Source organism: Vanellus vanellus, assembly GCF_965231255.1.
Source record: "Vanellus vanellus genome assembly, chromosome: 23".
Taxonomy (NCBI): domain Eukaryota; kingdom Metazoa; phylum Chordata; class Aves; order Charadriiformes; family Charadriidae; genus Vanellus; species Vanellus vanellus.
The window spans coordinates 6299130-6313325 of NC_138928.1; the positions used below are offsets into that span (position 1 = coordinate 6299130).

Here is a 14196-nt window from a genome sequence, read left to right on the forward strand (position 1 = left end):
TATGTGCCATGAAGGAACTGAGTCGCAGCTTGGCTAACGCACGGACACAGGGCTGCAGCCAGGGAGGCTGTGGGATGGAACGTGAGGCCAAAGTGTTGCCCAGAGTCCGAGCCAAGAGCTGGGGAGGGAGGGAGCACCCACGATGTAAGAGAAAGCAGCACTCAGTAGCTGTGGTCTTCAGACAGTAGGAGCGCTCAGACCTGCAGGGACTTTGCCAGATACTCCATTGAAAAACCCAACCCCTGCAACACCGCAAGGTTTTCACTGCTCCAGACCCCTCTGTGCACACAGAAAACGCAGCCACCACTAAGAAATATAATTCAACTGCTTGAAAAGTCACACCACAGCACCACTATATTTGGACCTATCAAAAATAAAAAGGTAAATAAATACACACTTAAAATAAGTTTACTGCAGAAATAGCAGCTATTGCTCTTCCTGCATTTTCATTGTTTTCTTTAGGCTGGCAAAAGACCTCTGAGAGCATGCACCAAAGAAATAGTCTGAGTAACGGGGATTTTATTTTATCACGAAAGGCACTGTGCCAGAGGGAGCAGTGGAAGCATCATTACTTGGTAGCGAAGCCACCTTCACGAGATTGTGTTAATAGACTAAAATTCTGTTCCCGGCATCCCCTGGGTCAGCACCGCCTGACAGAGGAGCAAGAACAGCGCGGTGTGTTTACACAGCCAACACGTCTGACCGCATGGACAACAGGTTTCTCCAGGAACACCACTTGCATCCATTGTATGAAGACTCCAGAATCAATGTCTGATACCTCACGTTTATTTAATCTTAGAAATAATCCGTTATAACACAAATTGTGTCTTTTCCCTTGGTTTCATCAGGACAGAGGACCTTGGAGTGGACGGGGTGGTGACAAACCAGCAGAGCTGTGCCCAACATGATCAGCCAGCCCGAGAAGGCACGGCCACGGCACAGGCGCGCGAGCGAGAGCTACGATGAGAAGTGCGAGCGGCGGCATGAAACACGGGAGAACCTGCGGCGTCGAAAGAATGTGACAACCTGCCGCCGCCTCGGGAGGGGAGCTGAGGAGCCATCACAGAGCCCCCGGCAAAGGGAGTTCCTGAGGAGAAGAAACCTGTCAAGCAATGCTGGGAGGACACTGCTGGGACAGGAGCCTGAAGCACGCATCCCCCCGGGCCCCTCCTCGTGGGTGGATCCGAGACTGTCCATCCTGCTCCAGGTAACGCCTGCCGCCAGAGCGCAGCTCAACGCTCTGTCTGCTGCAGCTAGCCCCCACTAAAGCATCCACAGCCTGCGGTCCACCGATCGCAACAGCATCGGGATCCAAGTCAGAGTATAGACGAAAAGTGAGAATGCACCAACAAAAAAGTGCATTTCCTTATAAACTGCAGAGTCAGGCACGAGGACACACTGTCACTTCCCTCACGGTGTGCTTCCTCTCCCATTTTCCAAACCCTGAACCAGACAGAGATTTTCCACCATTCCCCTAAGTACAAGCCCACATCCCAGCTGCCAGATTGCAGTTTTGCATTTACAGAAATTATTTTTACCCTTGAAAATGGAGGTCTAAACACCGTGTTTCCCTCCATCACCTTGACTGTTAGCAGGAAGGGTGCAGGAATTCAGAGACTCCCTGGCAGTCATTCCCTGCCCTGTGCTGCACAGCGAAACAGCAACCCAGAGGGCTCACTGCCTTGAATAACATCTATAGAAAAATGCAATGCAAAACACCCCAATCTGAGAGCCAAACACATTTCCTTCTAAACTTATATCCCGTGCAAAATGACTAATTCCCCTGGTACGTTGTGAGTTCATCCCAGGGGCTTTACAAACCTATGTGAGCAGAGGCAGTCGAACGCGAGCTGACTTACACAGGCACACCCTCAGGCTCCCTTTGCAGCACAAGAGCGTGCGGAGCAATTACCCACCTCCTGCTGCCATTCGGTTCACTGGATTTAACCACCAGCTAGACAGCAGGAATCTGGACAAGCATTGACACGCAGGCAGCCCATGCACCGTGCCTTCCCTTGTTTGCTTCTGCAGAGGTGATGAGGGGCGGGAGGCTGCCAGAGCAGCGGGGCAATGGGGCAAGTGCCCCGCTCCCCTGGCCCTGGGGGGAGGCCAGTGCAGAACCTCTGCTCCAAGGCAGCCAAATGATAGCAGAGACCAAGGCCAGGATACAGCTCCCTGCCACCAAAAGTCTTCATCTTTTCCAAAGATATCTCAAGACACTTTGGGAGGGTTCCTTGTCCTGTTCCGGTGTCCCCCCCAAGAAGCCAGCAAGTTTTCCCCTCTTCCTCACAGAGCTCTAGAGCTGCTGCAGCCAAAGCAGCAGATCCATGTGGATTTGCCGTGGTTTCTTCGCATCTCCTTGATGCTCTTCACCCAGTCACTGCAGTGACAAAGCCTGATCCAGCCACAAGCCATGTTGGAGAGATGCTGACTCAAGCTGCCCTCTCATTCCAGCACCCATGGAGATGCCCCACGTTCCCCCCTGCGCACTCCCCGCTCAGCCTTAGCACCCCCCTCGGCATTTCGGCAGAAGCTGTCCCCAGGCAAGGTGCCTCCGTGAACACCCAAGGTACGTGAGGGATGCTGGGGTTTCCCAGCACAACAGCAGCCGCAGCGTTTTCCTCCCACCTCTACGTCTCCCTCAAGCAGTTTGGAATGCGAGCCGGTAGCTCCCCTCTAAGCCGAGCTCCCTCGCCAGCAGCCCCTACGCTAAGTTTCACCTTTCCAGTCTGAGTTCCCCCTGCAAACTGCAGGCATTAAGAACATTTTTCCTGTGGAGGGATAACCCAGCCCAGCCCACAGCTTAACAACCAGTGCTGCTGCATCGCTGCTCTGCCCTTCGGCTTCCCTGTAAGGGCCCCAGATCATCCAGGGGGCCGGGGCTGACTTCAGCCTGCGGGATTAATTAACTTCTACTTCTCTGTCCACCTGAGCAGGACGCTCCTCTGCCTTTTGTCCCTATTGAGTTGTGTTACTGGATGCTTTTTAAACAACTGCTCTCCAGCCTAGAGGCAATGCCATCTCTGACAGCCAAGATGGACACTCAAACAGAACTTCATGGCCCTTGGGACAGGGGGATCTATCACATCCTTTCGCTTTGCTTTCACAGGAACCCAGACCCTTACAAACCAAAGCGCAGGAGTGAAAGACTCAAGCCAGCAGACAGAGTAAGCCGGTCCTCCCCTCCCTCCCCGGGCTGTGAATTCGGGTACCCGCAGGGCAGCAGCCTCCAATGCGCAAATGCGTTTCACCTCAGCACACGCCGTCGCTGTGCAAATACCCCACGCTGCGGGGGCTGGGGCAGTGGCTGGTGTCCACCGATGGCTCCAGAGCCCCACATCGCACTCACCACAGTAACACACTTTCTTTTTTATTTTAGTTGTGGAATAGCAGTTTTAAATAAGGTAAGCAAAACACAGATAATAACTACCCTTGAACTCCTGCAAATGAAATCAGTTTCTAAACTTTCTGACCAAGACATTGACTGGTGCTAAATTTCTATAGTTTCAAAAACAATGACACTGCTACTATAGGTGAGAAAGGCAGTTCTGTCCCATGGACATCTGCTGTTCTCATTCAGTAACTGCCCTGATTTGATACACTACATGGCAAACATGCCGTAACTCCAATGCTGTAAGTTGCCACAGAAAATATTTTCAATTCCCTGGAAAAAAACAAAGGAACAAAGCCCAGCAGGTTCTCCTCCTCCCCCCACACTCAGGCTGTTAACTCTGGATTTATTTCAAAATATTTGGATCTTGTAGCCAGTTCATAAAATGTTTATAAACTGAAACAATCCTATTGCTTTTAAACATTCGCCCTTTCCCTTTCAGGAAATGGTGCAGCTGTCCAACTACCTGAAGGTAGGAACCAAATATTGTATGTACCCACTGGGAAAGCAGGTCTTCAGTCAGCACAACACTATTTTTAAAATTATAATTATTATTAAATAAAGAGGTGTTACATACCCAATTTTATCATGGCCAAGAAAGCCTACAGGCAACTCCCTGAACCCAAAGACCCATCTGAGACTCCCCAAGCAGAGGAAACCCTGACCCTGAGCTGGAGGGGGCAGCTGGGCTGTCCCTGTCCTCTTGGGCGTCCCCACTGCCCCCAGGGGTCCCCGCTGACCGTCTCTCCTTTCCCCTCAGGAGGCCCTGCACCGCGAGCTGCTGCTCAAGCAGAAGATGGTGATTTTGCAGGAGCTTTTCTCCACGCTGCTGCAAGCGTCAGAAAAATCCTGGCAGGTACTGAGAGCTGCAGGAGGCGATTCCTGCCAGGGCTGGGGGAGGTTTTGCCTCAGTGGGACCCGGCTTGTGCCGGCAGCCAGAGCACCCACAGGTCTCGCTGTCTTTCCTGGAGCTCAGCCGGAGCTCGCGCTGCCTGGCTTCGGGGCTCTGCAGGCTTGGCGAGGTTTTGGGGACGGCACACAGCGCTGTCACCCGCACACAAGACATCGTGTAGGACCCTCCACCTGCAAGCAGCCACGTGCCCTGCCTCTCTCCTCGCCATCACCTTTCTTTTTCGGGACGGCTGAACACAAACTCAGAAGTTAGGGGGTCACTTTGCTTGAAGTCTTTCCCTTTTGTGCCCCAACAGATTGTTACAAAACGTACTTTGCTTTCAGATCAACAGGAAGTGTAAAACCTTTTTCTTCTGTCAGGTTTTGGGTTCTTTTTTTTTTTATATACTTGCTTTTCCCACTTTTTCTTAAATAAAAAATAACTAAGTGTATAAGTGGGGAAAAAAATGGCATGAACCCAAACAACCATCTTCTACCAAATTTTCTTTCTTAGGCAAAACAAGTTTCAAATGTTTTGAACCACTTCCCCCTCCCCCCGCCCCCCCCCAATAAAAGTTTTAGATGCACCAAACTGGTGCATCCAAGTGCTGGAAAACACCACATTGGTTGGGGGAAAGACAGACTGTTTCTTAATCTGGGAACACAACGGCTAAAAAAACCCACACACCCCTCCTGCCCAGCACCCAGCCACCCAGTCTGCTCCTCACCAGCACCCGCAGGGACACCCTCTGTCCCGGTCCCTGTTGGGGATGTATTGTGGGCCCCAACACTGCAATGCTCTGGCACACTTGCTTAGTCTTAGGTGCTCTGCTGGACTGTGGCCTTGCATCAAACTATTTCCCCACAGCTCAAACAAAATCCTCCCGGCAGCACCGAAAACCAGGGCTCTTTTTTTTGCTTTCAGAAGGTAAAATTAGGGTGATGCATTTTATGTAATATATGAAGAGTTTTATATAGGAATATTAAATCAAATATTAATTTACAGTTCATTGTGCCATCAAAAAAGTGGTTTAAAAGTTCTTTTGGGGCACAAAAGTGAGTGATTGGGTGAGATGGTGTAAAAAACTTGTGTTAGATGTACTGCGGTTAGAAACTTCCGCCTTCGTTTGCTTCTTCAAATATAATGTGAGCAGGAAAAAACACCCTGACACACTCTGCGGGAAGTAGCCATGAAACCTCAGATTAGAAACAGGTGGGTGCACTTTGCTTCTTGCTATCTCTGCTACAGAAGAGAGACTTTGCTGCTGCCTCTCACATTCAGCCTTTCATCAGACTAAAAATTAACTCGCCGCTGGCACTGGAGCCAACGGGGCAAAGATGGCAGATGCTGCTGCTTGGGGGGGATCCCTGGGGGGAGGCAGCCAGGCGGGGGGCAAGGGGCTCCTCCGGGAGATGCTGGCAAAGGGAGGTACAGACAGGTCCCGTACAATAATGATGTGCCACGGAAAACGATGGTTTGTTGCCCGTTTCCAGGCCCAGGTGAGATGCCAAATGCTCACTGCAGAGGCTTTTTAATCCTGTCCAATATTTGGGGTTTCAAGTAAATGCATACACTTGAATGATCTGGTGGTAACTCTTGAAATGGCCACAGAGTCATTTTGGAGCTGCTGCTCGTGTTCGTGGGTGCTCCTGGTTTGATGGAGCAAGCAAATACCCCGCAGGAGGATGGGATGTAGTTAAACTGAAGTGATAAGGCATTTGGTTCCTTCCCCCTCCCACAATTTTACTTGTAGGTTAGAGAGACCTTCCTACCACAGCTCTGTACCTTAAATCCTCCATCTGTTGTAAAACTTACTTAGTTGATTCAAAAATGCTGCCAGATGCAGGAAGCTAAGTAAGTCTCAGTTATTAAGAGTAATTAGTTTTAAGCTGTTCTCTTCTTAAAGAAGAAAATTGTTACTTTAATATATTTTCTTCCCTTCCTGACCTCTGAAGTTGAGCCTGGCTTTTGGAAGTGCCTTGCAGCTCCGCAGAGTTTAAGCTCTTTGTCATTTCCAGTGCATTTCTACTACTATATGGACTTATTTAGCACAAGCATCATGTTTGGGCAAACTGGAAGCCTTCCAGAAACAGCATTTATTATTACTGCTTTAAACCAGCTATTTAAAATTACTAAGGGAAGGAGTATCAGAGAATTCACTGATCACAGGACAACCAGAACACTACAGCTGTGAGACAAAAGCAATTTAAAATATTTATATGGCACTTAAATGACAACGGTAGCAAAACGCAGAAGAGTTTGAGAGAGGTTTTGGAGCTGCCCATTCAGGTAACCTCCGATCTCTGAAGAGGGCTACAGAGGATTCAAATCCAGTATTTGCAAGAGCGAGCGTATTTTGAACACGGCAGCCCTAGTCCTTTCCTCGGCGTGGCTGTCAGGAGGAGCTGAGCAAGGCGCAGTGTAGGGGTCCCCAGGTGGGGGTCAAACAGCATCACCAGAGACACTGCAGGAGAGAGGAAAACCCACCACCATGGTGACGGCAGCTGTAGGGCTTTTGCTATTCTTGTTTTGTTTCGGGGGGGAGGGGAGGGGGGGCGCGGTGTTTCGGTTTTGTTTTGGTGGGGTTTTGTGGTGTGGGGTTTTGTTTTGGTTTTTTTTTTGCTTTTTTTTTTTGTTGTTGTTGTTTTGTTTTAAAAACAGCCCCTTTCATGTAGATAATCTTCAGCACAAGGGGTTGACCAAGATTTGCTCACATCACTTTTCTGGTCAGAAGCATAATTCCTTATGCCCTCCCACGTATGCGCGCATAGTCACTCACCCCTCACTGCCATGCTGTTCTGGTAACAGCCCTAACAGACAGTGTATTCCATTTAGGGAAATCTTTATGTTCTTTTGCCAATTTGTAAGCTGCATCTCCATGAAAGGAGTTTGCCAGCACATTTCTGCTCTCATGCGTAGGAAGGGCCCGGTGCTCTGTTGCTTTGTACTTTGCACAGTCATTTACATCTGTGCACGATGGCCGTAACACCACCACTCTCTAATGTGAGCCTTTGCAGACAGCACAATAAAATAAATGGCAGAGGAAAACGAGGCATAATATTTCACATACAAAAATGCTCTTCGAAATTCTACCTGCTTTCTAAGAGGATAGAGCCTTTGGTATTTTGTACCAACAACTGACTTGGGAAAATTCATTCTTTGGGACTGTAGCCTTACTTCTGTGCAAATTTAAACAGTGCTAAGACAGTGGAGAATCTGGTTTTGCTTGGGTCTAACAGCTATTCCCGTAACATCAAGGAGTTGCTTTTTCAGAGGCTTGACTTCAAACAGCAGTAAGCAGAGAGGATACAGGCGTTCGCAGTATCAGTGGTGGAAAAACAGCCTACGTGAACTCTTTGCTAGAAATTTTATCTGAATTTGCATGCAGTCTGGTTTCAGAAAACCTAAGAAGCCTGACTAACACTGAGAGGAGATTATAATAAGGAAAATGAATCATCACTCTTGCCCTCTATCCCCCTGCCCAACTGCTAGGTGGTGCAATACGGACCCAACCTATTGCCTAAGGGAAGCAGACCAGACCTTAGTACCGGCCGGAGCTGTAGGCAAGGCGCGTTGCAGGGAGGGACCATGGGCCAGGGAACAGGGCTGTATGCGGGGACGGGCGGCAGCGATGCTTCTGCCAGCCCCATCCAGACTAACCTGAAATCCCCTTGCTCTTAACTTCTCATCTCGCTGCAAGTACCTGCACTCAGTAACCAGTTTTTCAATGCATAAAAGTCTTACTTCCCCCACATCCCATTTATTCTGAGATTGTGAAGGGCTTATTTGAACTCCAAGCGTTGAAAAGATTTTGACCAAATTTAGCCACAATATTATAGATGAAGAAAAGGGAGAAAGTGAATCAAAACCTAAGCTAACAAAACATTGGGGGCACATTGTGTAGTTCATTATTCCACAATTGGTTCTATTGCTTTTTCCCCAGGGTCAGCTGAACGAAGATAAACTGAAGTGTAAATTAAGAGCACTTGAAAATCAGCTGCAGGCCTGCACCCAGGTAATGTCTGATTGCTGAGAAACAAACATGGGTGAAGAAAAGCATGAAAACAAAATACCAAACCGTGTAATTAGGTTGGGTCTCAGTTTCTACAGCAATCTGATTAGATATGAATCTGAATACGATTTTTCCTCTTTGCTGAAGCAATGCTTTACAGCAAATTAGCAGGAGCATTTACACACTCTAGATTTGCTAATATTCAGTCTCAGCAGGATTAGGAATATGTCAGATAAAACCCTTCAAGTACTTGAATTCTTCCTTTAAAGAGTTACTCAAAGGAGTGTGTGAAGAACATCCTGATAGAGATGGAGGACCAGAAGCAGACCTACGAGCAGAAGGCAAAAGAGGCTCTTCAGAAGATGCTGGAAGATAAACTCCAAACGGAGCAGCAGCTGCAAAACTCTCAGGTAAGCAACATGTTTTACACCTGGTTTTGCTTTACTCAAGGCTGACTGCGACAAAGAGCCCCCACATTTCAGGGAAAGATGATGACAAGTTTACCCTTAGTAACAAAGAGGCAAAAATACCTTTTTTTAGCTACCGAGCAAAGTCCAAAGCAGCTTAATGGCAACCTGTGCTCATTTTGTGAGCCACACATCAAGTTATTAAAAACAGCACACAGTTGGGGAAATATACTGCTGTTTGGCAGTCTTAAGTGTAAACCCTTCTCCTTGACCATCCCTTTGTCCCGTTCCCTGCTCCGCACGCAGGGAGTGACAAGCCACACACACAGCCATCCAGGGCACAAGGTCTCCAGAGACGCTTTTTCTGGAGTTGCTCTTTTATATGAAAATGGATTTTCCCCAAGAGGTAGCAATTTGCTTATACCCACAGGATAACTGATACTTTCAGAAAAACAAGTACATCTTATCCCAAACACTACCCAGCTTCTAAATGCTCCCGGCAGCATGGGAACTCGGGTTCCACAGGGAACCCTTTGTCCATGTTCAATGTGTCCATCAGATGGCATCAGCCCCACGCAGGTTATTATAGCCCCAGTGTCGGAGGCAGCAGCGCTGCCCCATCCCCACGCACAGGCTGGTTGATGTGAGTGCCCATGGGTGTCACTCAGGGCATGGTCCCGCTGGGCTGTTGGTCACAGCCCACCCGTGGGTCCTCACTCTCCTCCCCAGAGAAGCCTGGCAGCGACGAGAGAGGACCTTGCCTTCTGGAAAGAGCACTACACCACACTCAAAGCCGAATTGACCAAGATGACCACGAAGCACACCGAGCTCAAGAACAGCTTCCACGTTTTGCAAAGTGAACTGCAGGTACATTAGTTCCCCACAGGAACAGCATCCCCGGGAGTTTGTGTTTTCCGATTTGCAAGCAGGGAAGCCCCCAGGCTGAGATCACTACATAAAAAAAGCCCCTTTGACGAAGCACAGTGGCTGTATGTGCAACCTGGTCCTCAGCTCAGGGTCGCCTTTCGCTGCTGGAAAGCCGGTGATGCCGTAGGCTCACGGTCTGCCCATGGCACGGTGCCGGGGCTGGACTGATGGCAGGGCTTTTCTTGCCCCCAGCGAGCGGCCGGGCAGAACGAACAGCTCCATCAGGCCCTGCGCAGCCTGCAGAGCGAGCATGCCACGCTCCACCGGCGAGCCAGTGCCTTGCGGGAGGACAACGACCTGAAGGCAGAGCACATCAGCGCCATCGAAGGTATCGCGTGCAGGGGAACGGCTGGGGGTCTGTCCTCCAAAATAAATGGAGGATACATGGAAAATACTTTTTAAAATTCTGGTTCTTACAGCCAAACACGCACACACGCAAAAGGCTCACGTGCTCTGAATGTGTTGCACATCTCAGCTTGTCGAGAAAGCCTCTGGTTTCCAAAGGGCTCCTAAAGTCATTTCCAACTAGATTAAAGGACCTCAGAGAAGTCAAGTGACTTGGCTAGAAGAAAGGATAGAACAGGAGACCTGAAAAAAAAAAAGATAAGTCCTCAGCTTTGATGAGGACTTTAGCATTCTTTGTCAGATCCACCAATTGCAGCAATGCAAGCTGTGCAATGCAAGCCCACACGGGTGAAGAGACAGCGCCTGTTACCATGCAAGGTGTCTGCATGGTGGTGGATATTAGCAGCATATAAACACATGCTAATAGTGTCTTAAAAGACCAGTTCAGATAGAGGCAAGGAAACTTTAACAGCTAAAAATCACATCCCTTCAGAGAAAAAAGTCCAGTGTAGCCAACAACACCCAGGCCACTTTATACATCTGGAGAAAGGGAAAGTTGCCATCCTTACACAAACATGCACAGAGATTTACATCCACCTTGATTTTCTTATTATTATTATTTCAGATAAATTGCAAAAAGAACAACATCAGAAGGTAATGCTGGAGGCAACAATCAGCCACTTGCACAGTAAGTGACACAAAGAAGTGCAAAGTAAGAGACCTGCATTAGCGCTATGGACGGTAACAGTGGCTTTTCATGTTCACAGACTTGATTCAGAACCAGACCAATGAACAGAAGATCCAGGAGATGATGGTGCAAAGGAAAGGTCAGCAAACTTTGTAACTCCCACCTAGCCATCCTCTCACTGGACACAGGAACGTTAGACCTGACTCCAGGAGAAGTCTCCATTGGTTTAGAATAAAGGATTATTTTAAAGCTGCACAAAGCTAGTTACTCTATTTTCCTAGTTAACATTAAAATACACGTGTATTTATGATGGCAAATACTGTAAAAAATAAATGGATTTCATTGCAAATTCTACTTCAGTGACTATGAAATTTTTTTCCCAAGCAAAGTACATTCCAGTTTATAATTGCAACTACAGCTGCACTTGAAAAAAAGTAGTAAAAGGCATTTTAACTCTCCCTTCCTTCCATTTCTGGCAACTACTTAGAAATATTCCTCTAAAGATGATTAACTGCAGCTACAGCAGAGGCAGGACCATGATAACTAACTCAGCTCCTGTGTCATCTGCTGTGTGTGTAGCACGCAAATATTATCTTTAGACTGTGCTGAGTAAACAAGATCTAAAGCAAACTGAAAGCCTGGACCTGTTTCTCATCAGAAGCCTGTTTTCTAGACCAGGTTTCCACCACGCAGACCCCACCTCTCACTCCTGTCAAGGAAAAACAAAATGCTCTGTTAGAGCACCCCGAGGACATGGAGGGAGAAGAAAGCCTGAAGGATGAGATGCAGAAAAGGACATCCCAGCTTACAGCAAAGGAGAATGAGGTGAGGAAGTCACTGAATCCCCTGCTGGGGAGCGAGCTGCTGGTGTAAGTGCTCCAGCAGCACAACACAAAGCTCCTGGAAGCAATCCAAGCTTAGTATCTCCTGTAAGGATTCTCTCTGCTGAATTTTTATCCCGATACCAACCTCACCTAAACCCCTGATGCAGCCTCTGCGTGCAAGGGCAGGGCACCAGCAGAGCCCTCTTCACACAAACCCATTTCTGCTCTCACAGACAAGTCTCACCAGTCTCGCAGGGAAAAGCCAAAGCTTTCAGAGCTGAAGCCCTGAGCACAAAGGAAAGAGAGGAAGAAAAGGCTTGCACATAACAGGAAAGGTCTGCTAACAGAAGCAATGCCCTTACAACTGGGCTGCAAAAAAATTCAAAGCTTTCCAACCTCTTTTCCAACCTCCAACCCTAAACCACAACACTCTTACACACTCTTTCCCATCTAAGAGACTGTTTCAAGACACAAGACTGGGAGCACAAACTGTGCATTCTTCCAACCAACAGCCCCACAGTTCTTACAGCAGTATTTAGCCAGGATTTATAAAAAAGGATTTATAACTTACTGTAGCAGAGCTTAGAGCCATGCAGGAGGAGAGCTTGTCCTACTGACCCACACTGGCGAGTGCACCACCATCATCAGGCATCACCCAGGGAAGGGTGCACAGGGCGCAGCTGCCCCCGCGGTTGCTCTTGCAGCCTCCCAGCACTGGCAGCCTCCTTCCTCAGCCACTGCCCCACCACTCACCAGGAGGGCAGCAGGCTCTGATGCTGCATGGTCGTCCAGGAAAAATGGTGCTCCTTGGGTTTTGGGGTTGCACAGTGCAACCAAGGTGCCTGTCCCATGTGTCTCATATTCAGGGGGTTTAAGGGACTCTGTAACTGCTCCTGCAGTCAGTGAAATGCAGACTGAATTTCAGAATGACAAGAAAGGCCTGCCACGAGTTTGGACTCCACATCTTCTTCCTGACTTGCACACACCTGTGGTCATAAAAAATAACTATTGTTTTTGTCTTCCATGTGGTGTGAAAGATGGCAGCAAAGTCCCAGTATGGTAACTGACAGGGCATTGCCTCTATCACCATGTTCCCAGTAACAGACAACTGCTCTGTGTTCTATAGGTACATATGGACAAACGGATAGCAGGAGTGAAAATCCCCTGTCATGGCAGTGCCTGTGCACGGCCGAAGCGCTGCAGCCGCTGTGGGAACCCTGCAGGTCTTGGTGCGTACAACAGTGAGGGGATCCCTCCTGCTAATGGTCCCTCGCTCTGCTTGCAGTGCACGGAGCTGCGCTCGGAGCTGGAGGCCCTGAGCGAGGAGTACCGCTCCTGCCTGACCAGGCTGCGCCAGTGCCGGGACGAGCTCAACCACTTCCAGAGCAAGCAGGCAAAGGTGGGAGGTGTTCCTCACCCCGACTCCCAGTGCTTTCAGATTGCGGCTGCAGATCGGTCTGGGAAAAATTCCCCCATTTCTTTGTGCTGTGGGAAAAGATGAATGACATGTTTGCTAGGGATGAGATGAGAAGTTTCTTCTGCCCACCTATTTCCTAGTAAAACTCGCTTCTCTTTGCAGAGACATCGCAGTCATTGGATCCCTCTCCTGGTGGCAGTGATAGCAATGGCCATAGCCACCTTCCTCGCAAGTTACAGACCATGAAGGACCTTCCTGATGACTGACCTCACTGCAGGAACTGACTTCTGCTTCACCAACCCTCGCTGCAGTGCACCTTCTGCTGTTTTTTACTTGCCTGTTTGGTCATATCCTGAGCTGGTCTCACTCCAAACTCCGTCAGCTCCAATAAAAGCTGGGAGATCACCCTTGCCCTTGGCTGCTTTGGTTCTGGATCAGCTGAAGTTTGTGCTGCCTGGTCCCTGCAGCGTTGAGGGACAAAGCCACTCCGGCTGCCACTGCCGGGGCGCGCGAGGGGCGACAGAGATGGGGCATCCTGTGCCCTTGGGATCCAGCCTCCTGGTTTTCATGCCTGGCAACTGGGAGGACTAGGCAGTTGTCTTCCTTTATTTTGTTGCCTCCTTAAATGGGAGGTAGTCGACCCTGGACCATTACTACTGGTGCCTGACAAAGCAGCCCAGCTCAGGAAGGCTTTTTAGCACAGTTCCCTCATACTCCCAGTCTTCGTGGGCCCAGTTCGGCCTACTGCTCCGTGAGCCTGTCTCTTGGCCAAGCGTCCCCACAGCCACGTCTGCTTCCCTTCCACTGCCAGCACCACATTAATTCCACGGAGACAGGGGTTTTAAGCCCCTTTTGGAGCTGCACTGTGCAGGTGTTATGGTAGTCATTCGAGCACAGGCTCAGCTATGAGGTGGTATGTGACACCACATCGCATAAGTAGTAAATATGATATGGAGTCTGCTTCACAAATTCAACACACTGTGGTGTTCGAATCTTTTATTAATCCTCAGCTGTTCACAGTAAATAAGTATACCCTGACTTTACAGGGCACACTGCAGTCAGGACAGAGGCTGCAGAGCAGCTGTGAGCGTGCACATCCACACACTGGTCTTCTGGAAAGTACACGTTTGATTTGCAACTGCCCTACATGGTCTGGGGCCTGAGATCGTCACCATTCAGCCTTTGGTGCTCAGGGGCTTCTTGAGACCCTCAGTGGGCCATGCACACAGGAACTGGATCTCTTGCCTTGGTCCCTGATGCAAGCGAGAAATACGCCAGTCTTGAGTTTGTGTT

At 49.0% G+C, this 14196-nt stretch overlaps 1 protein-coding gene across 3 annotated transcripts; it reads left to right on the forward strand.

Moving 5' to 3' along the window:
- Positions 1–857: 857 nt before the first annotated feature.
- Positions 858–13302, forward strand: TRAF3IP3 (TRAF3 interacting protein 3). 3 transcript variants are annotated; one of them, XM_082494546.1, is made up of 15 exons: positions 858–1207; positions 2293–2569; positions 3110–3167; positions 3380–3404; positions 3834–3863; positions 4152–4247; positions 8227–8298; positions 8565–8705; positions 9432–9569; positions 9822–9957; positions 10600–10662; positions 10742–10801; positions 11336–11487; positions 12772–12885; positions 13066–13302. In XM_082494546.1, the coding sequence occupies exons 1-15, from the start codon at positions 905–907 to the stop codon at positions 13147–13149; spliced, it is 1749 nt and encodes a 582-aa protein (XP_082350672.1). In that variant the 5' UTR covers positions 858–904; the 3' UTR covers positions 13150–13302. The 3 variants fall into 3 exon arrangements, with proteins under 3 accessions (XP_082350672.1, XP_082350673.1, XP_082350674.1); XM_082494547.1 differs by having other exon boundaries at positions 2455–2569; XM_082494548.1 differs by lacking the exon at positions 13066–13302 and having other exon boundaries at positions 11341–11487.
- The last annotated feature ends 894 nt before the right edge of the window (positions 13303–14196 follow it).

What these genes read in the sequence shown, in the direction of transcription:
- TRAF3IP3 (XM_082494546.1), top strand. Translation starts at nt 905, where the DNA reads ATGATCAGCCAGCCCGAGAAGGCACGGCCACGGCACAGGCGCGCGAGC. An exon ending in AGCTGTCCAACTACCTGAAG is followed by an intron (nt 3,864 to 4,151) that starts GTAGGAACCAAA and finishes CTTTCCCCTCAG; the next exon opens with GAGGCCCTGCACCGCGAGCT. An exon ending in AACAATCAGCCACTTGCACA is followed by an intron (nt 10,663 to 10,741) that starts GTAAGTGACACA and finishes TCATGTTCACAG; the next exon opens with ACTTGATTCAGAACCAGACC.